At 41.9% G+C, this 25,535-nt stretch overlaps 1 protein-coding gene across 2 annotated transcripts in view; it reads right to left on the bottom strand.

The window, feature by feature from the left end:
• LOC146785560 (uncharacterized) overlaps positions 1 to 25,535 on the bottom strand; it is a 263,330-nt gene that overhangs the window by 157,950 nt on the left and 79,845 nt on the right. For both annotated transcript variants that reach the window (XM_085634724.1, XM_085634723.1), the window contains 4 exons: positions 12,709 to 12,753; positions 2,296 to 2,343; positions 2,166 to 2,209; positions 2,032 to 2,090 (listed from right to left, as the gene is read on the bottom strand). In XM_085634724.1, the coding sequence (XP_085490850.1) occupies positions 2,032 to 2,090; positions 2,166 to 2,209; positions 2,296 to 2,343; positions 12,709 to 12,753 (196 nt within the window). The remainder of the gene's footprint in view (positions 1 to 2,031; positions 2,091 to 2,165; positions 2,210 to 2,295; positions 2,344 to 12,708; positions 12,754 to 25,535) is intronic.

The raw sequence follows: 25,535 nt of genomic DNA, 5'->3' as shown, positions 1-25,535 counted from the left end.
GGTTGGTAGTGGTAAAGGGAGGTATGAGTAATTTTAGGGTTTAAGAGTGAGATTGGGAGTAAATAAAATAGGGGGGTTTGAATGGTTCCCTCTAAAATATATATATATATATATATAATTTTATACATATAGCATGTGTGGTAAGGGTATGCATGGTAAAGGCATACATTTATACTAGTTGTAATGTCAAACCACCCTTACCATACCTACCTACCATATGTACTTAGCTACAATACAGCTTCCTACCATAGCCAACATAGCTATCAGACATACCTACCATACCAACATTACCTTACCTACCATATCTTAGCTATCATATCTAGCTTACAAACCAACAAAACATACTTAACCTACCATGCATAAACTGCCTAACACCATATCTACCTCCAACTCTGCAGAGTGCATATCTTACACCTTCACTGAGATAGTGGTTTTGTGAAAAATGGGAAAAGTTGTGTCAATTGGTCCTCTGGTAGCAGCCTAAAGTATTGCAGCCTACATTGAAAAAGGGCTCACTGCAGCTTTTGAAGTGTATGAAAATATCAATGCATTGCTTTTTTAAACAGCAGAGACCTACTGGCTAAATATTTGTATCAAAAGTATGTTAATCCTCCTAAAACATTTATTATAAAATTACAAATGCTATAGACAATTTTTGTGGATTAATTTTTGCTTAGTGGAAACTAATGCCGAACAAGCAGATATTAGGTTCAAACAGATATGCTGGATTAAGCAAAAAACAGGAGTAAAAGAAGAATGAAACTGATTGCAGAAAAAAGGCTTGTGAGATCAGAGTAGAGTTTACCCCTATACAAAGTATGGAGGCCTAGCAAATGCCTTTAAAAACTAGATTATAGTTACAAGTCTTATTTAGTTTTTGTTAGTTAGGATTAAGCACAATCTCTCACAAAGCGAAAGCCAAAAGAATTTAGGATTGAGTGAAGAGGATTGAAAAGTCTAATTTTTTCTGAGTATTAAAAGACAGAATTGAAAAAGTAAAAGTTAATAATTTCATTTCCATATGCTACGATAAGGAGTCATATTTCACGGATCGTCAGATAAATATTGAAGATATGGAGTCATTTTTGTAGGATTTGAAATTACCTAGACTGAACGATAGTGGCACATAGTTCAGTCATGTAGTAGGATATTTTGCTATCTACAGACGCAGATGATATGGCCTCAACCGGCCACAAATGTGATAGAAGATAGATATAATATGGCCCTATAACCAATTTCATGCTTTGGTAAAGATACTTTTTAAAGTAATAGTAAAAGACTGTCTAAGGAAGGAGCACTTACTTTGTGTTTCCCAAAACTTGAAAGAAACAATGAAAAATGTTTTATAGTTTATAAAATCCAATCTTAAACTGAAGGGACAATGTAAAGCTAGACTGAACAAGAGGATACAAGACATGCGTGCAGAATTACTGAAATGGGGATATTTATTTATATTACAACAGAAGAGAGAGTAACATTGTAGTGTGGAGGGATTGAGGAAGGAAATAAAAGATCCCTGAATGAGTCAGACCACGGCTAGGAATGAAAGCTGTGCATTCTTTATGAACATGTTTAGGATTTTGACCTACTGACATCCCTGGAAGATGCTTCATACCTATTTATCAGCTGTATGTGAGAATATTATGTCAGAATTATTGTGCTACAAACATGCTGTGGCTAAAATATCGAGGATCACAATATTGTGACAGCAAGGACACACAGGTGAGTATATATTTACTATTCTTAAATCGATCTGCATACCTTAAAGATAGAGACACATCATCCAGATTCCTATATGTAGAGTCAAGAATAGTAAATCTATAATTACCTATATGTACCTACCAGCACAATATTGTGATAGTCGATAATGTGGCTACAATGTTTTAACACAATATTTAAAAACAATATTGTGATAGTAAAATTTCTACCTCTCTACAGAACCACAGCTACTGTGGAAGTCAGCACGGAGGAGATAGGACAACCTCAAAAGATCAAAATTTTCGTTTATTACATAATTCCAATTATACCTACAAGAATTCTCCCATTGCAAGTTTTCTTGGTACTGCCTTTTCCTTTTCACTCTGCAGACACTGAAAAATAAACGTTTCATGAATATCAAATATAAAAACTAGATTAATAAAAAGAAATGAGGCAAACTAACTCACATGTTTATTCTTGCAACGCTCACACAGAGTCTGGCCAGCAGATTCTAAACACATCAGATAAAAGCAACAATTTATTTGAAATATATCAATAGCAATGTAATTTGAAAAACAATTAAATGTTATGCTATACCTGATTTAGGTGATTCTGTTACGTCCTTAGACTCAGAATGTTCTTCAGCTAGAAAGAGAAGGAACAAGTTATTCCAACCCCATTGCCTCAAATCAATATCCAATTGTTTTGGTGTCATTCGTAAATATATTGTAGATATTCAAATCAGATGTATATACCCAAAACTGCTTAGCAAGAAAGGGTTAAAACTTCCCATAGATCACAGCAAGAGCCCACAGGAGCCGGTAACCTCGCGGTAACCTCGGAAACCAATTGCAACGGTGCTGCCAATACCTCAGACAACTCAACAGAACTCTTAGACCATCCAATGGAGTACTTGGTAAAAATAATTGAAAACTCATGTACCAACTGCGCACCTGGCCCTAAAGGAATACCGAATACACTCTTAAAGCACAATGCTACAACCTGGGCTGGTTTCCTGAATTCGATGTTCAAGCAAATACTGTTGACGAAAAGCACACCAAAAAGCTGGAGAGGCTCAGTGATCAACCCCATCTTCAAGGGCAGGGTAGCCACGTTCCCTAGCAATTACCGGTTGATATCATTGCTCAATGTGGACCTCAAATTTCTTTTACAGCACTACTACTGCAAGATCTACAGGAGTGGATGACAGAGGCAAAAAGGCTGCCAATTAACCAAACTGGGTTCACTAAAATGCAAGGAACCCCCACCAACCTAATGGCAGTGGGTCTCATAATGAAAAGAGTATGTGATACCATGAAGCCGCTATTCATGTGTTTTGTGGACTTCAAAGCAGCCTATGACTGTGTCCCTTGAGGCCTGCTATGGGAAAAACTATTACTTTGGGGAATTTCGCAAAACCGTTTTAGGGCTATTCAGATGTTATATAAAAAACCTAGGTAAACATCAAGGTGGGGGATGTGTGTCATTTATCCAGAAAGGTTACCAACTCCCTTGAATTGAAACAGGATGCGTACTGGAGACGCTGTTGTTCAACCTCTTCATTGGGGATCTTTCATCCTCCCTGGCAGAAGTGGTGTCGCAAGCACCGAGCCTCGAGTCTCAACAGCTGAGTAAAATCTTGTATGCAGGCGATCTCCTATTGTTAAGCAATACCCGCATGGGTCTACAAAGATTCATTAATAGGCTCGCCGAGTATTCTGTAAATAACCAGCTGGAATCAACCTAAAAAAAACAAAGTTATACCCCTTAAAACAAGGAATAGTGAAACATAGGAAATGGCACTTAAGTGAGTCCAACACTGACAAAGTTACAACATGTACCTAGGGCTCAGATTGGACTTACGCTGAGGCCCAAAACTTTGCCTTCTCAAGCCTGAGGAAAAACCTGTAGGGCCACAATCTGAAGGCCTTGATACCAGTGATTAACTCAAAACTGATTCCAACATTATCATATGGAGGAGAGATAATATTGGGTGAAGATGCGAACCGGTTGGAGAAACTTGCGAAAGGGACATATAAAAGAGTGTTTCAGATTTCAAAGTCAGCCTCCCCCGACCAAGTAAGATTGGAATTTGCCTTGGGAAAACAATCACTAGCCAGGCAAGGGGCCTTCATGAAGTGCTGTCATCGACTGCAGAGTTCCCCGGAGGGATCCCTGGCTAAAATTATTTGGACAGAGATAAACCTGATAAGAAAGAAAGGTCAATTCACCAAATACCTGCAGGATAGTATACAGAATCTTGGCATCCTAGACTCATGGCAACTGAACACAAGTAACCATAAATTTAAGAAATTAGTCAATAAATGTATACAGCAGAAAAGGAAGTTGGAAGATAAAGCTACACTGACAATCCAATTGCATGGGTGGTTAGTAATAAACTCGTATACCATAAGCAAGGAGCAGTCCTATTTTGAGGCAACACTGTCATTGACAATGAAGAGGGAACTGATAAAGAGGTGATTTGGATGCCTTCCAACACTTGATTTCGTCCCTGAGTGGCAGAAGAAGGAAAAATAGGAAGATGCATTGTGCAGCTTGTGTTACCAGGCAAAATAAATGTGTGTATATTTATGCTGTGTGACCCAACCTGCTAGTACATCGTAGGTAATTGTTGCACAAGGCGTTCTTAGCTTTAGGTGTAGAACCTGCAGGACAGCAGCCATAGAGGCCCTAAACCCGCAGAATTTTATGCTGAATATTCAACTGGTGCAGAGTTACATGAATGCTGTCCATGGGTTTGAAAGGGTTTTATATAACACAGGGACAGAACAAGAGAAGTATTGATCCCTATCCCATTGTCGGAATTTAGCATCAATTAAAGGGTTAGACGATCACGAGGAATAGTCCATTTTTGCTCACCGCTGGATGCTCTGATCGCACAGTAAATGCTACCTTTGCACATCTGCAGTGAATGTTATCTTTGCCCAGCTGAACCAATGTTTGCACTAGGCATCCAAGCCTATCAGGCTGATAGAAGCGTGTTAACAAGTTTGCCTTTTTGCACAGGTCTGCCAAATACTGTTAACAATCATGTACACAATGCTTTTTTGCACAATTGCATTATGTGTGTTACGCTGTATGACTAATCCAAGCTCAATGCACTAGGCACTTATTCCAAAGCATGGCACACATAATCTCTCATTAGGCAGGTAGGAGCACCTTAGCAGGTTCAAACTGTGTATGCCTCCTTCCACACCCCCACCCGAAGCCTCCACTCAGCCAACCTCGCCCTCGCCACAGTCCCCCGCATCCGAAAAACCACCGCCGGCGTCAGATCCTTCTCCTACCTCGCCGCCAAGACCTGGAACACTCTCCCCACCATCCTACGACAGACCCAGGACCTGCTGGCCTTCAGAAGACTCCTCAAGACCTGGCTCTTCGACCAGTAGCACCCCACCCCTCCCCAGCACCTTGAGACCCTCTCGGGTATGTAGCGCGCTTTACAAATGCAGTGATTGATTGATTGATTGATAAATCCCTGCCATATTATATGAGGGATAAAATACCCCCTGCCATACATTAACAACGCCAAGGGTTCCATAGCCATATAGAGGAGAGGGGCAGAGGGCGGAGTTCCTTTATAAGGTATGGAACTCCATGGTGGTTTGCAATATCCTTGTCATGTACATTATCCCATATAATACATGGTCACACAATCACTTTGCATACAAAACAATTTAAACCTTGGTGCTTAGTTTCTTTCATATGAAAGAGCGACCATGTTTGTAAACATGAAGATAAAAATAAAACCTTTAGTGCAAAATTAAACACATCAAAAACCTCATGCAAATGATAGCAAACCAGACATAAGTCCCCATATTGGCATTCCTCAGTTCTATGCCAGGTCCAGGGTGGTCTTATTTCTTTACCACCACTGATGTGTACTTCACCAAGTGTAGAGTAAGGGCAACACGTGTGCATCTGTCATAACTGAAAGATGAGCCCCGTCAATCTTTATTTTCTCTTTTTCAGTTTGGAACTGTGCATTTCTATGATACCTTCTTCCTTTGTTGCTCTTTCTTATATTTTCTTTTCACACTGTTCACTCTAGAACATGATGTCTCAAAAACCTCATCTTTCCGCCTGCTTCACTCACTCTTAGGGCATCACATTGGGGAAAAACACACATGTAAGAAGTGTATTTAGCGGTCTACAACCTTTACAACCCAACTTTTACAACGCACTACACTTACAACGCATTTTTTACAACGCAACATCCACTACAACGCATTCCATTACATCGCAGGACACTACAACGCATTTTTAAAAACGACCTTTACAACGCATTCCATTACATCGCATACTACCTTTACAACGCATACCATTACAACGCATATTACATTAAAACCCCTACACTATCCAACACTTACCCTACTGTTGCACCCCCTGGAGTTAGAATAGTAATTTTTACCCCTATACTATCCAACACTTACCCTACTGTTGCACCCCCTGGAGTTAGAATAGTAATTTTTACCCCTACACTATCCAACACTTACCCTACTGTTGCACCCCCTGGAGTTAGAATAGTAATTTTTACCCCTATACTATCCAACACTTACCCTACTGTTGCACCCCCTGGAGTTAGAATAGTAATTTTTACCCCTATACTATCCAACACTTGCCCTACTGTTGCACCCCCTGGAGTTAGAATAGTAATTTTACCCCTATACTATCCATCACTTTCCCTACTGTTGCACCCCCTGGAGTAAGATTAGTAATTTTTACCCCTATACTATCCAATACTTACCTTAAATGCAATGTAATATTATGCGTTGTAATGGTATGCGTTGTAAAGGTAGTATGCGATGTAATGGAATGCGTTGTAAAGGTAGTTTTTAAAAATGCGTTGTAGTGTCCTGCGATGTAATGGAATGCGTTGTAGTGGATGTTGCGTTGTAAAAAATGCATTGTAAGTGCATGCGTTGTAAAAGTGTGCGTTGTAACGACATACATCCGTATTTAGCAATAGTCCTCACCATAATTTAAATCAGTGGTAGATCTAAGCTGATAGGTTTGCTGATATCAACTTTTGCTTATTTTAAGAGAAGGGTACCGTAGGTCTGTTTAAGGGAGGCGGGAATACATCCTTCTTGTAAGAAGGAGTTCCCAATAGTTTGAGTACCTGTGGCAGAGAATATTTTGGAAAGATGCAAATGCCCAAACATGGGTACCATCATAGATGTGGCACGGAGTAAGACTTTTTTCAGGCAGTCATGTATTTTCAGCAGTTGATACTTGGTCAAAGAATAGCAGTGTAGTGGGGCGCAAACTCCTTACAGGTAGGGCCAGACAGGTCTTTTATTCCACCGGAACTGGAGTTATTAGACGCGGGTTTGAAAGTCGATGGCCCATCTTGGTGCCTCTGTCACTTCCCCCAGCTCGCAGAGGTCAACTGTGGCATGAACGGGGAGGCTTCAAGAGTCAGAGGGACGAAGGGGGAGTTGAGAGAAAGTCATCAGAGAGGGGGAAGAGGGAGAGGACACAAGGAAAGAGAGAGAGAATAGATGGAAAGAGAGAGCGAGTGCAAGGAGACGAAGGGGGTGGGGTGGGATTGAACATTTTTGTCAGGACTGCTTTTGGTGCCCGTAGTCCGCACTGCTTACAGAAACAAATATCTGTTAGCTGTCACCAAAATGCTGGTTCTAATGGTGAGGTGGTACGCTAAGTTTGAAAAAAGTTGGTCATTTTGTCATGGAGAGAATGATATTGACCAGAGGTTGGTGTTTCCCTTTTCTTTTACGCTCTAGCAGGTTTGTGCTCCCTGCCTTCAACTTTCTTGCCATCTTACATTTAATTCCTAAGTACAGATGGCCGGTGTATGCTTTAAACCGAATAAGCAGATTTGTTAGGAAGCAATTCAGGTGGCAGTAATGGGGAAGAGGATAGAGTTGATGGGAGAAAATGTGAAGGGACTCCACAGAAGAGAGCTAAAAGGAAGATATTTGGTCAAAGAATGGATACCTTTTTGCTGATTCTCAACTGTCACAAGTTGTAACTGTAGCAACACAACTTAAGAAACAACGGAAAGGAAAGAAAGTTAACTTACAGTCAATTATGATTCTATTACCATCTAGTGCATTAGTTAAAAGTTTCCCCAGGTGCACTGCATAATGACTTCCATTTTACAATATGCTGTTATCTAGGATTGTGCAAACACTGAATGTGGTAATGTTCCAATGAAAGGAAACATCAACAGAGGTCTGTTTGTTTTTCAGTTTGCAACCTGATATTCCACAACTGCTGCACTCGCCTTGCAATGTAAACAAAATACATAATCTTGCTTTTAGGCAGCTGACGCGAGAAGAAAGGAAAAGACACCACAAAACAAAAAAAAGATTTCTGTTATCTGCACACAAACAACCTTAAAGGCCTCAGCTACAGTTGTAAGATAAGGACAGGCAAATATTCATAATTTATAATTTGTAGTACATGTGCATTGGTAGATAACATATTATTTGAGGGCATTTTCAACTCTGTGGATTAAAAAATGAAGCTAATGTTTTCAACTCAATTCTATCAGAAATATTCCATGTCTGCAATGCCCCATGTTTCCTATTTAAATGATTGCATATCGAATTTGCAGTTTGATTTGTCCTGGCAAACACCAGTGTGCATACAAAGCAAAAATACTATATCACTGCCAAGACTGTTGTTACAGAGATCTGATCTGTTGAATTCTTCTGGTTGGTAAACAGCTTTTTCTATCCAGACAGCAGCACTATCAAGGTGGTTCCTTCTGAGCAGGTGTTCCATCAAGACTGGTCCACACAATTAAGACTTCAAGAAGTGCGACTGGACAGCACCTTATTATCTGGCCATCATCAATTCTGCTTTATCACTTGCCACGGCAACATTTGAACCAGTTTATGCCACAGATTTAATTCAATAGACCAAGTGAATAAAGTGAAAGAGACACTGAATTAATCTCCCTCTTTCCTCAACTAGCTGGAATATTCATTATGTTCCCCCTTTTACCAGGTAATGATAAGCATTGAAAAAACCAATAAGTCTGGCTTTAAAGGAATGTTGTATGGTAAAGTGAAGCATTTCAATTGAATAACTTGGGGATGGAATTGTATTTGTGTGGAAGCAAAGAACTGTAGACTAATGTTGGTGTAGGTAAAGAGGTCATGTGACAGTTGCACTGTCAAACCAGAACTGAGCCTCCGTGTAGGTTAATGATGGCCCTCCTCCGTCTGAGCTGCTGCCAGAGAAAACCACCCTGAATTATCTAGTTGCCTACAACACTTTAATTTCTTTCCAATGCCATGTGTGTGTGCCCCTAAAGGTTCAAGGTTAGGCAGCTGGATAAATATACAGAATGATCACAGATGTGTGGAAGGCAAGCACTTTTGTGTGGAAGGACACAACTTCTGCCTAATCAAAGCATGTACTCCTGGCTCCCAACATGTGGGCGGAGGCAAAGTCCCTCTCTAGTGATACTCACATAATTGTCTGGCGACAGCTGTGTTGTCAAGCCTGACCTTAAAAATGGCCTGGTTGAACCATTCCAGACGAAATCAGGATGGCACATTAATGTACTGAGAATTTGTTATCAGATTCCCAACAACTCTTTACTTGTGAGGCATGAGAAAAGGTGGTTATATTTACAGGTGAAAGTGTATGTTGCAACCACTGGTGTTTTAGACACTATTCAGTATGGGATCTGGGTCAGACATGGGAATCTGTCAACAATGGTGTGAAAGTGTTGGATTTCCTATGTAGTCCGTCTGCTACCAGAATCTCATGGATTTTATATCATCCTGCAAAGATATCTTAGCCAAAATATCAGGTACTAACGAATCACCAGTAAGTGTAGGTTTACAATAGTTAACTCTTGAAAGACTGTACTAATTAAATTCATTACATTCACCACACCGCCATAAAAATGTGCATTAAAAATCACTAATTAAACAAACAAGTTGTTCTAAAAACAGCAACAACCTACTTTTGAAAATAAATTCTGTTAGTCAAGTCTACTGATCTCCACTTGGAATACTCAAAATGTGCTTTTACAAATGGTTGACGTAAACCATTCTGCCATACCATGAAGGCAAAACCAAATCGGTTGCCTCATCTTCGCTCTGACTGGTATGCAACTTACAACTTGAAAACTTTAGTTTTCCATGCACGAATTTTACTAAAGAACAATGAACTATCGCTGTAAAACATATAGCCATAGCGAAGGTGGAAACAGGGACATGTAATCTGGGACTCATTTCACTATTTGTTTCTAAACTCAACTAAAGGCTCAAGTAAAAAGTGGAAACACAAATATGTTTGTCTTATTGGATTATTTATACCATAGGTATATTCACTAATATACCAATAGGCATTTAAAGCACCATAAATGTCTTTTATGTAATGTGCCCATTTTACAGCCCCAAGGTGCACCACCAGGGTATTTTCTAATGTCTATTTTCCATTACATATTTAAGACTAGCACCTGTTGTTGACTCATTCAAGATGGTCTATGCCTCGAATTCCTCAATTAGCAAAAGTAAATGTGACAGTCAAAATTAAGTGCCATCACAATGGCTCACTGTAATCTCGTTCCAAATTAGATGTTTAAGACACCCCTTTATAGCCTTTCTTAAACAGAAAAAGTAAACTATATGCAGTGAATCCAAATTGTACTTCTTAGTAAACCAAATTCTAGCCAGAGCTGAACTTCTGGGCAAGACATTAGTATGTTAAGAACCAATTTTAAACATCTGCCTACTATGGAGTCAAGCCAAGTAGCCAGTTTATCTCTCAACGACAGTGGTCCATATATCCACAAAAGCATACATTTGGCTTTAAATATTGTCAAAAGGGAGGCTATGTAATTTCAAAAATAATTTTCTCATTGAAAACTGCAAAAAGGTAGTCTTAGTTTGAAGGGCTTTCAGATGAGCTTTGCAACCTACAGACCTTTCTTGTCATATGCCCAGATAATTGTAGGTATAAACCAGCCCCATGCTGATTCCACCCAATGTCTACTGAAAGAATGTGTTCTTCCAGCTATAAGAAATTATTTTTGTTTTACAAACCTTCATATCCAAATTTCTAAGTTTAAAATTGTTAATAGCCGAAGGGTCTACCTACTGCAGGCCAAAAAGGGTGTGTCATTTCTAGGATTACTGTATCATCAGCGTATTGTAGAAAGCTAATGTGCTAGCCCCCAACCTAGGTAGAAAGTTCCTAATTCAGTCAGTCAGTCAAACCCTTTATTTCGGCACAAGGCCATAAAGGCACATACAACTAAATACAATAATTCAGTGACATTTTCTGCATATGGTGCAAATTGACTAACATTTAAAATACATATATAGTCACACATCCTAAATAGGAAGGTCTCCTCGTGAAGTTACAAAAAATAAAAATAAATACAACATCCTAAAAACAGTATATGAAATATCTAGAATGAAATGTATTAACCCCTTCGCCGCGGCAGGAATTCCGCCGCGGCGCTGGGGGGGGTTTGGGGGCAGCGCGGTGGCGCGGTGCTCGTGACGGAACCGCTCCGTCACGAGCCACAGTTGAGCTGTGCTCATGACGGAGTGGTTCCGTCACGTCTCCGCCCACTGCGCTAATCGCCCGCACAGGCGGGGAATTAGCGCCGCGTGGGCGGAGCGGCCGCCAACGGCCGTAGCATGACGGAACCACTCCGTCATGAGCACAGCGCAACCGTGGCTCATGACGGAGTGGTTCCGTCATGAGCGGGGAAGGGGTTAAATATGTAGCTAAATAAGTTTGTTTATACTGATGATGAAACATTTGACGTCTAAAAACACCTAGGCTGTAAACAGCAAACAAACAAACAGGTATATAAAATCTTGCAGGCATTTTTGTCTCTTGCCCTTGTTAACAGTACAAGGACTAAAACAGCGTACTGTGTGGAGGGCAGCCACAACCCGTTTGTAGCAGATGACACAGACTCAGCATACTGGTCTAGCCCCAAATTACGTTAACCATTCAATAACACACTGCTGACCCTTATCGTTTCAACCTTTCAATCAACAACTTCTTCAGAGGGTAACCTCAAATCATTTGAGTGAAGGGAAATTAAAATAATTGAACAAACACAAGTGGCAAACAGGACTCTTTTTTGCATGCTGCCTGAAAATTTACAATTTAACCTTTACCATTAAGAACAATCTCCTGTAAAAATACAAACCATATTTAGCAAGTTGCAACATGCTTGCAAAGTCCCAACCTTTCTTTTTAAGTTTTTCCTCTTTTCTCCTTACCTGACTGAACAAATGTGGCAGAGTGGTATAACATATGTTTTCTGGGACATTCCATTATTAGGACCCCAGTTATTACTATTTTTTTTAGCTTTGTTTTACTCTTTCGTCATGGCAACTTAGTCACAGTAACATACAATTGGTCCCTCATTACAACAGCCTCATCAGAATGATGTGTGCTGCAGGAACACCGCAAATCTCTTTTTTGTTTTGTTTCAAATAGCGCAAACTCGACCCGAAGGTATCAGAGCGCTTTACATGAGCACCTGTTGCGTTACAGATGGACACGTTCATTTTTGTTAGGCACGGGGAGATTAATTGATTTGCCCACAATCACAGGATGTTGAGCCAACGCCGAGAGTCGAACCGGGTTCCCCACCTTTGAGGTGAAAGTTTGGCCCAAAATGATGAATTTACGGAGATTTAGGCCCAGATTTACAGTCTTCCTGGTAATTCCTCATTTCTCAGTGGACCTTTAGGGTCCAACTCGTAGACTTGGGCTTTCTCCACGCGTAGATTTATCAGAACCCCCTATAACGGTAACCTCGGTGATAAGGAAAATCAGCCATTTACCTGGCCACTCACACTGAGGGCCTTAAACCTTTCCGGGACACAATGCTAGTATTCTAATCAGTTTCAACTTTCAAAAGCAATAAATGTTATTTAAATATCCTGTCTCACAACTTATTTCCCCAGCTTCTCAAATGTAAAATCATAGATGTGAGCAACTAATCCATTTGGTAATTCCGGTATTACTCACCTGTCGGTGAAGAGTTTTCAGCTGAAGTATTTTCTAAGTCACCATCTGGAAAAACAATCATTATACATGTTTATTGCACTGACTTTCATTTAATTAACCATTGTTAAGTGTGTGACTGCAGTTAGTCTTTTTAATTCCTTTAATAATAAAATTCCTATGTTGACTGACGTTTAACAACACCCTGCTTAGTTACTGTGTTTACAATTTCCAAAATTCTTCTTGTATATATCAGGAAGGTGAAGGTAAAAAGCAACCAGATATTTGCCCGTGCCAACGCCTTGCCCTTCTGGCAAAGCCACACTCTCCCAGAGGAACAGATCAATGAAGCTGTCAATTGTACGTTACAGAAATGTTGACTTCGTCACACATTCTAAAAATCACACTGATGAACTTACCCATCTCTAACCTTCTTCTTTACGGAACACAACAATTGCGTTTGAGAGCCTAACATGTGCTGGTCCCATTTATCCTCAAGATGTTTCTGGCAGGGAGAAAAATCTGAGGTCTAAAGCTGACAAAACATGGCAAAGTTAAATGACCTAAAGAATTGAAAATCAAATTAAAATTTTTACTTAAAAATAGAGTGACGCAAAAACTAGACCTGGGCGGAGTTTGCTCTGCCGTGCTATGCAGGGTTCAGCCAGCAGAGAAGTGCGTTACATCACACAGTTCATGCTCATTTTTAGCGCTGGGTGTTTGTCCCGTGCTTTAAAACCAGCACGAATGGCACCATGTGCAGCGCAAAAGGGTGCTGCTTCTTTCTGCCGCTCGAGCAGATATTCTACTCGAGTGGCAGCTTCATCAACGCGAACAGAAGGTTTCTCAATGTGAGCGGTAGCGACCATCTATGACCGCTCGCGTTGAGAAGTCCTGCCAGGAGGTGATCTGGAGTAAGATTTTCCTCGCTCGCAAACTTGAGGTTCCCGAGCAAGGAAAAAACTCCGCTCTGCAGAGTTTTTGGAACTCTACGCAGAGTGGGAGAATCTCCACGAGCGGAGAAGAATTTCACACACACGCCTAGCAAAAACACCCAAGAGTACCCTCACTGTATCTCAAATATTTAAATACGTTTTACAGAAATAACCCAGTTTAGAGTGTGTTCCATGTCTCTTACAACTGCATGCATTTTGTATGAAAATGTTCTGCTGGCCACATGCAGGTCGCTCAGGTAAATTTACCTCTCCTCACAATTGTAGCATGTAAAGTGATCAGTCACATTTCAAGGTGCAACAGCTCTTCATCAAAAAAATCTATAAATAAAATGAAAAAACACGATCTGCCTGCCACGCAAGATCACATGGGTATTTACTGAATGCACAAGGCCTCCAATACTGAGAATTATGCATATGAAATTCGGACTCCACTAATTATGAGCATTTGTTAGGATTCTCGCTGAGACTAGTAAGTAGTGAGTCGTCTGATAGTAGTACTGGCCTCACCAGGAAGTGAACAGAAGAGTACTGGTGTAATGGACGCTGACAAAGGAACCAACACTGAAGAGTAATAAACTCATAGGAGAGTAGACCAGATAGCCAAGGCCACTGATGCACCTAAAGGCTGCTCCATACTTCACAGAAATATTTCCCTCTAACAAGCTAAGACAATAAACCCGTGCTCCTGGGCACTTTTCAGAAGCTGAAATGCATTTAGCCCGAGGAAGTCTAGATTTATTACCTGACATTTTGGGAGAGCAAACATATGAAGCGGCTCATGTTGCCAGTAAATCATGCAAATCACATCACACAGAAAGGCAGAACCAAAGGAAAGGAAGTAAACTCTACGCTTCACTTTTTCAACTTCATTTGCTTCAAAGTGATCTTAAAAAATGTGCACAGCATTTTTGAGAGACAAATCAGCCCCACTCTACTATTACAATCGAAATAAAATGACTCATTTTGTTACTATTTTCAGGTGCACATTGCAGCCAAAAACATGTTAAGCTAAAACAGGCTTGGATGCCTGAAAAGTATTCCAGGAAACACAGTAACAATGACCGAAACCGATGAAATACAAAAGGTCTTTTGCACAAACTGTTTGTTTATATCCATGAACAAAATAGAACTATACATTCTAACACTCCAGGAGCCTGCAAAGAAAATGATTAATTTTGAACCGAACGTAAGATAGTGGTCATTAAACAAACCCCTGATTTGTTAGAGTCAATAGTTTAGTTATAGATGTATTGTAGTAATATATAATATAAAATTGTTTTAAGAAGCAATAGTTTAAGAATATTTATATCTATTTAATTATAGACTACAGATACAACGTATTTTTATTTACACAATAAATAAATATTAGGTTGTTTAAAGTTGTTAGTTGGAACATGGATTTTTTTTATCAATGTGTTCATATTCTTGATATTATTATCCAGCTTTAAAGCATGTAGAGGTACTGACTCTGCATGTTCCACACGCTGCCTAGAGGTGAATTGGGTTGGGTTGACTTTATACACCATTGCATATAAAGCAATTTCTTTCACTGATTGTTGGGTGTTGGACTTGGCCCTATTTGGCTAAAGTTCCCTAAACTTTTTGCCTTCCACCTAGACCTTTTTTTCTGACATGGTGTTGCCAACTTAGCTGCTTTGGGTACTTTGCCCCTGCTGATCAGTGTCAAAGTGCAAGTGCTCCCTTTATAAAGTGTTATGGCAATTGGTTGTCCATAATTGGTATGTTTGCCTTACTAATAAAGTCCCTAGTAAAGTACAATATGTGTGCCAGGGCTGGTAATGCAAATGCTACTAGTGGGCCTGCAGCACTAATTGTGCCACCCACACAAGTAACCCTAAAGAAAGAACTCAGGCCTGCCACTGCAGTGCCTGCGCGCAGTTTGCTAACTGCCATGTTGTCCTGACAAGTGCACCCACTTACCAGGCCTTACCCTTCCCTTTCCCTGCACATCAGACACCCCTATGGTAGACCCAAGGTACCCCCCTGGGCCGGGTGCAGTGTCTGTGAAAGGTAGGACATGTACTGAGGTGTGTACCCTTTCCTGACAGTGAAATACTTTCCATTTCGTTTTTCACTGTTGCAAGGCCATCTTGCCCATTGGACAGAATGGGGAAGGCTGAGTAATATATTTCCAGCCTATCTCCCCATAGGTTTAAGATGGACAGGTGAGGTTTAGTGTACCTGAACTCACAATTTCATAACACATCTCTTTGTGAAGGTGGTTTTTGAATTGTGTGTTTAGAAACCACGCTTTTAGAAGTGGCTGTTTTTTTTGTTTTAACAATTCCGTGCGTCTTTGCCTGGTTGTTGATTGACTGTCTGGATTTGAATGTGATGGGATCTTGAAAATGTCTTGACCCAGGGGAGGAGTAGGTGAGAGCCACAGGCTGACCTGCATCTGGAGTGTAGGGGGGAGGAGTAGCCCTCTGGAGGTGAAGAGGCCTGGGCTGCTGCCATAAAAGAATGGCTCCACCTCCTGCTGAGTGATTGAGGAACCAGACCCCACTATCAAAGGCAGAAGGTGTCACTGGCAGGGAGACACCCAGAACTTTTTTAGACAGGGGTCAATGCCCCCTGAACACAAAGACTTCAAAGACATTTAGGGGTATAACTATGAGAGCTGAAACTCCTGAACTTTGGACTGATCAAGACTGAAAAAGATTGAAACTACTTCGCGGTCAAGAGGAACCCCTTCCAAGGAAGAATAGCTGAAGAGACTGAAGAGAAGGACTGACCCTTGCTGTGTGTTCTGGGGCTAGCCTGCAATTTGCTGATTTAACTAAGGAGAGGCTAAGGGTCTTTGCTGTGTGCTGTGTCCCCCTGCTTGAAAGGACTTTGCTGTGTGCTGTGTCCTGAAGAAACGTGTGTCCCAGGGCCCGAGGAGAGCTGTCTCCCTGTTGTGGAAACTCAGGAACATCAAAGTTTCCAAGTGTTTCTCAGCGGCGCTGAGTGCGTGTGCTTAGTGCAGCCTGAGACCTTCGTAAGCATTGTCCCGGGACTGTGTGACCCGAAGTCTATCTGAGTCTCAGCGACGCTTTGTGCGTGTGCAGCCTGAGACTGCTGTGGGGTCCGTGGCGCTGGTTGGAAAGTGCCCTGTGACTGCAGTGCCCCCGCAGTGTGAATCATCGTCCACGCTGCTGTGTAGCTGTTTGTGGCCCGAGCCGTCATCGTAACGGAGGCTGTGGATCAAGATCGCCGCCGCCGGTCCGAGCCGCAACTTGCTGAAGGATTTCGGAAAAGCTAAGGAAGGAGTGAGGTGATCGTTGTTCGCAAGAGGAATCTGCCCAAGATCGTCAGCAACGGAGAAGGGAGTGCCGTCACCTGTCCGGCTACAGCGTCGCCTTGCATCGGAGCTGCGTTGTCATTGGGAGCGCCCAGCAGGACGTCCGACGAGCGGGGAGAGAGAGCGAGGCAGCGCATTACCCAGGTAAGGCTTGGACTCCGGTCGGGAGCCGCAAGCGTGTGTGGCCTAGGGAGGCATGCAGGAGGAGTACTGGAGTGCTCCTGTCTCTCTCCCGCTGCATCACATTAGACACGCTGAGTCCTCGAGTGGCCCGGACCTGCCCGGCAGAACCGGGGCCGCTCTCGGATGTTCAGGACTGTTGTCTGTGGTTGGGGCCTAGTGGCGACAGCGCTAATCACGACGATTGGCCTGGTATTATTCCTGCATTACGAACTGCCTTATTACTTGCATTAGGGATTGTATTGTTCCTGCATTACGAACTGCCTGATTACGTGCATTGAGGATTGAATTATTCTCGCATTACGAACTGCCTTATTACTTGCATTAAGGAGTGCATTATAACTTGCATTACGAACTGCCTGATTACGTGCATTAAGGATTGAATTATTCTCGTATTACGAACTGCCTTATTACTTGCATTAAGGAGTGCGTTATTCTTGCATGACGAACTGCCTGATTACATGCATTGAGGATTGCATTATTCTTGCATTACGAACTGCCTGATTAATTGCACTGATGATTGCATTATTCTTGCATTACGAACTGCCCGATTACTTGCATTGAGGATTGCATTATGCTTGCATTATGAACTGCATTAGTCTGACAATACGAACTGCATAGCATTGCATTAGGACTTCATTTGAACATCGTGAACTGCTCATTATTACAGCAAGATCCTACAAGTGTTTGTTGGCCTAATAACCGGCAAAGTGAAATATTATGAATATGCTTATGTTGGATCTCTATGGTTTGTGCTTACCGTATTTTTCTTCTCGATAAAGATACCGCTATTTTCATACATCAGTGTGGTGTCCATTTGTGGTGATATCACAGTGTCACTGGGAGTGTGGTTGCAAATACTTTACACATTGCTTTAAAAATAAGCCGGGCTGCTCGTGCCAAGCTACCAGTGTGTGAGCAGGGGTTATCAAAGAGGGTGGCACTCCTTTCCCTGACTAGAAGCAGGGGTCCCTATTTGGATTACGGTAACTGCCTCAGCCAACTAGAGACCCCCCAGTTCTAACAGTGGGTTTGCGACTCACAGTGATACATCAATATGGACTGCAAGTAGAATAAGAGAAAGAGCTGCAAGGACAGGTATCATTCATACGTCGGTACAAATACCATATAAAACCTCACCCGCGATGTATGCAGCAATTATACACCCACCATGTACTGCTGGTTACGCCTCTTCCAGTATATGCAAATATTCACCTCAGTCTTGTTACATTGCTGTCGATGTCATCTTATTTTTCCACGTAGAGATTATCTGACTGGAGACGCCCCAATCATCTATTGGGTGCACTGTTAATATCTCACTTGCCCTGACCCAATAAATTTCAATATAGCTTAATTAAACCTAATTTAATAATGGCTAGCAGTAGACTTATACATCTAGCTAAAAACTTGCTTTATGGTTTCAAAAGACTGTAGTGGTACTGGAAGGCTCGGCGATTGCCTCACCAAACAGCAAGGAACTACTGACATGTGGACTCCCAAAAGAATGGTTGAACGCAAAATAAGAGGTGAAGGTTTTCTAATTGGGACCTTCTATCTGCGGCACTGTGAGCACCTAACAGGCGTGTCTTGGTGGGTCATCCCCTGCTGAGTACACACATGCACCTGCGGGCCCAACAGGGCTTATGGGTGCTTGTCTAGGCCATGAGCATGGTGTTCCACAGTGGAACAGGTGGAGGATCAAGGGGATCACTCTGAATGGGATTGGGTGATGGACCATACAGCCTGGGTAGGAATCCTTGGACCAGCCATTTCTAATACATTTTAACAACTTTTGCTCAATTTCTAATGACACTCTGGCAAAGGGGCCCCTTCTCAAACCTAAGTTTACATTTTTGGGGAATTGTGGTGAACATGAAAATATTTGCAGATTTCAGTGACAGGCATACATTTCAAGAACAGCTGTTAAAAAAGGAGAAATTTACTTTTCAAAAAAATAAAAGTTTTTTATAAAAACTCTTGTAGACTGCTATTCTTTCATGTGCTTGCTAACCTTTGGAAACAGTGAGTGTTTCTATGTAATTTTCTATGCACTGCAAACATCCCACATATTTACAGTAAACAAAACAACAATAAAGCATTTTAAGTTTCTTACTCTTGAAGAGGCGTTGTTAGAAAAACACAAAATAATATAGTTAAAATATATGTGTAATATTAACGTGGCAACTTAAATGAATCAAAAGCATTTAAAAATGTGCAAAATGTAGTGATTAGACATACTTGCACAGCAGTGCTTAGAAAGTAGTTTGACTAAACTATGCTGATGCAGGCATTAAATGTTTAAATTCTTGACCTTTTCCATAATCATGTTTATTAAATAAATGTTTTACATAACCCTGTAAGATGTTTCTTCCTCTACAAAGAAGAGTTTTAAATGTGTTGTACAATTTTTTATTTAGTACAACTCACATAATCACATAAAGTGCAGCACATAAACTCAACTTGATCTCTTTTTAACATACTTGTTTTATTCCCAAAGGATGAAGCAGTGAGAATGATGACCTTTTGATACTGTAAATGTTTCGATTTTCACATAGCCCATTGTTAGCTAACATATCATTTGCTTCATTGGAAGGTTAGAAATACAGTCCCAATCGTGGGAAAGGATGTTTAAAATGAAAACATTGTATGTGCAGTTTAGACTATAACAACAAAGTTGCACACTCAACAATTACTGTCTGTACATCATTCTGTTCGCGTGAGAAGAAGAGGAGTGAACCTATTCATAAGAAGAAAGATGATTGGCTGAGAGGAGGGGAAGATCCAACATTAACTGCAACATTCATTTGTTTATAATAGTACGTGTTCCTAGAGTTGGTTAACGCATCGATTCTATTGCCTTTCCTAACAATTGAGGTTGCTACTGCTACTGCACACTTCCCCTCCATTATTACTTATTGCTTTGAGATTCTACTGAGTTTTGTGAACCTCTCTTTATGGGAAGTTCTTATTTGATTGATGGTTGACTTTTGGATATGTTTTGAGCTTTGTGCTTGATCTCACTCTCTTTCGAATTTGAACTCTTTAAGCCCATTCTAAGAATAGGGATCTTCTTCCTTTATGAAACACGCTTAATGCACTGTATTTTAATTGAATTAACCGTTATTTCTTTATCAATTCTGTAAAACATCAATTATTTTGAAACTAATAAGAATAAAACGTATGATTTTGAATAAAGATGATTTAATAAAATTTGAAATAATAAAACCCTTAAAACTTTTTAAAATTCTCATTATTGACTAAACTTACATAGAAATTGTGATTTATTTATATGATGATTTGCTCCTGATCTTCTCAACAACACGGCCAAAGTCTGTTGACCTGTTGGGCCACAGTGCAGAGCCGGAATCAGCCCAGTTGTGTTTTGATGGTAAACTGAGTTTTATTTAAACTGATTCCCACTGCAGCACTCTGCTACATATCAGTTGTATACGTATATTCTTGTATAAAACTATATCTGTGTAATGAAACACAAGAATGAATATTATACAGTTTCAAAATTAAAACTAAGTGTCTAACAAGAGCATTTGGGGAACCAGGCATAGGCTTTTTACAAACGTATGTTGAAAATGTACAATGGAGCAGTTTTTGTAACATTTATTCTAGATACTAAACAATCCATTCAGGTGGATTTGAATGTAATATTAGCTTAACAGCAATGTTGCCACCTGGTTAGGTGACACACCAGAGATTGGAGCTGATTCGAAACATACTGAATTCCATGACACTCTTTTGACCAGTGACTCTGTTATTCACCAAGCTGCTGAATTTAACCTGTACCACATCTTACACTGATCAGTAAAGCAGAGAGCATACTTGCATTATTATATTTGGAACTTGAATGACTATAAAGGTAATATGCACAGGCCAGGGGACCACAGGTAGTATTGCTGGGGAAGGGCAGGAAGGAATATATTGTCCTCAGCTAACAGAGAAACTTGGAAGAGCAAGAGTGCAGGCTGCTTGCCCATAAAGAAGAATAAAGACAACCTGCATGGAACCACCAGTTATGCATCCATCCCTGTGTCCTCCATAGACACCATTAACTTTTGCACAGAGTCACACAACCATGTATTCATGAATTTCAATCAGTTACCACCGGCATTTCAGTATGCAATATTCTGCTATGAGGGGGCATTAGTCGCCCTCAAAAACAAGTGTTGTAGACCAGCAGGGCCCTCTACTCTGACAGTAAATGCCATACAACTCAAGGAGCACCTCTAGTAGACTACAAAGATTGCCAAATGGGAACAGTGAGTAAACACACAAATAAATAAATAAATGTAGGAAACATCGGTAAGGCGTAGGATGGCATAGCCATGTAAGGACTTTTGTCCCTTGTTACATCTGTACTGCAAGTCCTATCAAGAGCGTACCATAGACCACAAACATTCAGGAGAAGACAAAGTGATCCTTGCACTGCTAGGCAGAGGCTCAGCATGCAATTTAGCATTCTGGCTATCTGCCACACATAGAGATGTTTTGGGAGCTGTGGAGAGTTTCAAGCATAATGATCAGCCACAGGACTGAGGAATTCAGCGCCCGGCAAAGTATTGCAAACATGGCCTTCTTCTTCATGTGCCAAACCAAGGTTAAGAGTTTCAGGAAAGGGGCATAGACAATCATTATAAACTGCTATTTATAAGATGGTGGCCTGTCCATAGAATGCTATCTGAGGCACTGGCGTAACAAAACTTTAGGGGGCCCCCCTGCAAGGTACATGGAGGGGCCCCCTCTTGGCTCAATCAGCCCCCTGGAGCTTGGGAGCCCACTAGCACTGCAGGGGCCTGTGTTACGCCTCTGATCTAAGGTTCACAGTGCAAGATGAGATATGGAATATGCTACTTACCAGTATGCATCTGTTCTTGGCATGTAGAGCTGCAGATCTACACACTTTTGCATAGATCGCCATCTGGTGTTGGGCCCGGATGCTTGCAGTTTGTTTTTCCTTTTGGAAAGTCTTTGGAAGTCACGAGGTCGGTGACTCCTCCTTTGGATCGTATTGCGCATGGGCTTCGGCTCCATCCTCAGATTGTTTTTCGCCAGCAGGGAAAGATGGAGCGTAGTAATCACAGTGAAGAAACCCATGTGTATTGTATCTAAATAAGAAAGACTGGAACAGATACAGGTAGCCGGGGAGGCGGGTGGGCGTGTGTAGATCTGCAGCTCTACATGCCAAAAACAGATGCATACTGGTAAGTAGCATATTCCGTTCGAGGCATATGAGCTGCAGATTACACACTTTTGCAAAGACTATATAGCAGTTCCCAACCTTAGCGGCGACCACCGGTATCTGTTGCAGTGGTTTGAAATAGTGTTTTCAGTACAGCCTGGCCCACACTAGCTTGTTGCTTGGTTTGCACATCTACACAATAGTGTTTAGTGAAAGTGTGCGGTGCTGACCATGTAGCTGCTTTGCAGATATCATCTAGTGGGATGTTCCCTAGAAATGCCATGGAAGCCCCTATCTTCCGTGTAGAATGGGCTTTAGGGGGAACGGAAAGTGTTCGTTTTGCTTTGTGGTAGCAAATCTGGATGCATTTAACAATCCACCTAGCTATCCCTGATTTTGAGATGGGGTTGCCCTTGTGTGGTGGAGAGAAAGAGACAAACAGTTGTTTGGTCTTTCGGAAAGGTTGTGTTCTCTGGATATAGTAAAGTAAGGCTCGTTTGACATCTAGCGTGTGCAGAGCCCTTTCTGCAACGGTCTGAGGTTGCGAGAAAAATACTGGTAATTCTACAGATTGGTTTAGGTGAAAAGGGGAAATGACCTTAGGTAGGAATTTTGGGTTGGTAAGGAGAACCACCTTGTTCTGGTGCATTTGAAGAAAAGGTTCTTGTATGGTAAGTGCTTGTATCTCACTAACCCTTCTAAGGGAAGTGATGGCTACAAGGAAAGCTGTTTTCCATGTGAGGAATTGCAGTTCGCATTTATGCAAAGGTTCGAAGGGAGGCCCGATCAGCCTTGTGAGAACGATATATAAGTTCCACACAGGTGAGGGTGGTACTCTGGGGGGAATTATTCTTTTGAGGCCTTCCATGAAGGCTTTAATGGCAGGTACTCTGAAAAGCAATAGGTGCTGCCTGTTTTGTAAGTAAGCTGCAATTGCTGCGAGGTGTAGCCGAATGGATGTATAGGCTAGATTACACCTTTGTAGGTGGAGTAAGTAGCATATGATGTGTTGTATAGACACGTCTAGAGGATTGATTGTGTTGTTATGGCAATAAACAACAAATCTTTTCCATTTGGCAGCGTAGCAGGCTCTAGTGGTAGGGCGTCTAGCTTCTCTGATGACGTTCATACAGTCTGGGGGAAGGTTTAGGTACCCAAATTCTAGGATTTCAGGAGCCAGATCGCAAGGTTGAGCTGAGCTGGGTCCGGGTGCCTGATCTCTCCATGGTTCTGGGTTAGGAGGCATGGTGAGAGGTGTAGCTTTTGGTGCGGTACTAATGAGTTCCAGCAGCGTGGTGTACCACGGTTGTCTGGCCCAAGTTGGAGCTACTAGGATTAGTGTGAGGGAGTGCTGTTGTAGCTTTCGCACCACTAATGGAATGAGTGGGAGAGGCGGAAAAGCGTACGCAAATTTGCCTGACCAGTTCATCCATATCGCATTTCCTTTGGACAATGGGTGTGGGTATCTGGCGACGAAGCTTGGGCGTTTTGTGTTTTCGTGGGTGGCGAAGAGGTCTATCTGTGGATGCCCCCACATTTGAAAGAACGGATGAAGAATCTGTGGGTGAAGTTCCCACTCGTGGATCTGTTGTGTATGTCTGCTGAGCAGATCTGCCAGGGTGTTTTGGACTCCTGGGACATGTTGAGCTAGGAGAAAGATTTTGTGTGGAATTGCCCATCTCCATATGCTCTGTGCTAATTGAGAGAGCTGTGGAGAGTGTGTGCCGCCTTGTTTTTGAATATAATACATGGCCGTCATGTTGTCTGTGCGAATGAGGACTGCCTTGCCTGAAATCTGTGTTTGAAAAGATTTTAGGGCTAGAAAAATTGCTAGTAACTCCAGATGGTTGATATGGAGTAACTTTTGTTGCGGCGTCCATGTGCCCTGCACTGTGAGGTGTAATAGATGAGCTCCCCAGCCGGAGAGCGATGCGTCCGTTGTTAGTATTATCTGGGGAACCGGGTCCAGGAACGGTCGACCTTTGGAAAGGTTTGTGGTGTTCCACCACTGCAGAGAGCGATGGGTGCGACCGTCTACCAACACCAGATCTGTCAGTTGCCCCAGGGCCTGGTTCCATTGGTGTGCTACGCACTCATGGAGTGGACGCATCTGGAGTCTTGCGTGGGGCACTATAAAAATGCAAGAGGCCATCATCCCTATCAGTTGCATAAACACTCGTGCTGGAAGGGAGTGTTGAGCTACGAATTTTTGTCGCAATGCCTGAATGCTTGCAATTCTGGCCGGATTGGGGTAGGCTATTGCTTTTGAGGTGTCTATGGTGGCACCGAGGTATTGTTTTATGTGGGATGGTGTTAGCTGGGACTTTTGGTGGTTCACCGTGAAGCCTAGTTGGTGAAGTAAATTTATTGTGGTGGCGGTGTGATGTACACATTGGTTGTATGAAGTGGCTTTTATCAGCCAATCGTCCAAGTATGGGAAGACGTGAATGTGCTGTCTTCTGAGGTGTGCCGCCACCACCGCTAGGCACTTGGTGAATACCCGTGGTGCTGTTGTGACTCCGAACGGGAGCACTTTGAATTGGTAGTGTTGTCCGTCCACTACAAATATGAGGTACTTTCTGTGAGCATGGTGTACTGGAATGTGGAAGTATGCGTCCTTCAAGTCCAGTGTGGTGAAAAAGTCGTTCTGGGAGAGGAGCGGAAGTACCTGCTGAAGCGTTACCATGTGAAAATGGTCTGAGTGTATGTATGTGTTTAGGGGCCGGAGATCTAGAATAGGTCGTAGAGTCTCGTCCCGCTTTGTTATTAGAAAATATAGGGAGTAGACCCCCAAATTTTGCTGATTAACAGGAACGTGTTCTATTGACTGTTTTTGTAGGAGGGAGATTACCTCCTGCTTTAGCAATGTTGAATGTTCTTGTGACATTTGGCGTTGCCTGGGTGAAATGTTTGGGGGGATAGATGTTAATTCCAGGCAGTATCCTGACCGAATTATTTGGGACACCCATTTGTCTGAGGTGAGGGTCTCCCAGACATGAAGGAAATTTGTGAGTCTGCCCCTGACTGGAGTGGAATGGTCTGGGGGGACAGGGGGGAAGTCATTGGGTAGTAGGTGTGGCAGAACGGGCGTTATTTGTTTTGCCTCTGCCCTTGTTGTTGTTACCCCTGTAGCCGCCTCTTTGGTAACCTTTTGTAAAGGTGGTCTGAGTAGGGGACTTGTACGAGGTGGATGCTGTGTCTGAGGAGTAGCCTCTGGATG

This window comes from Triturus cristatus, chromosome 11, assembly GCF_964204655.1.
Source record: "Triturus cristatus chromosome 11, aTriCri1.1, whole genome shotgun sequence".
NCBI lineage: Eukaryota > Metazoa > Chordata > Amphibia > Caudata > Salamandridae > Triturus > Triturus cristatus.
The sequence above is the reverse complement of the archived record's forward strand: the minus strand, read 5'-3'. Positions and strand labels throughout refer to the sequence as shown.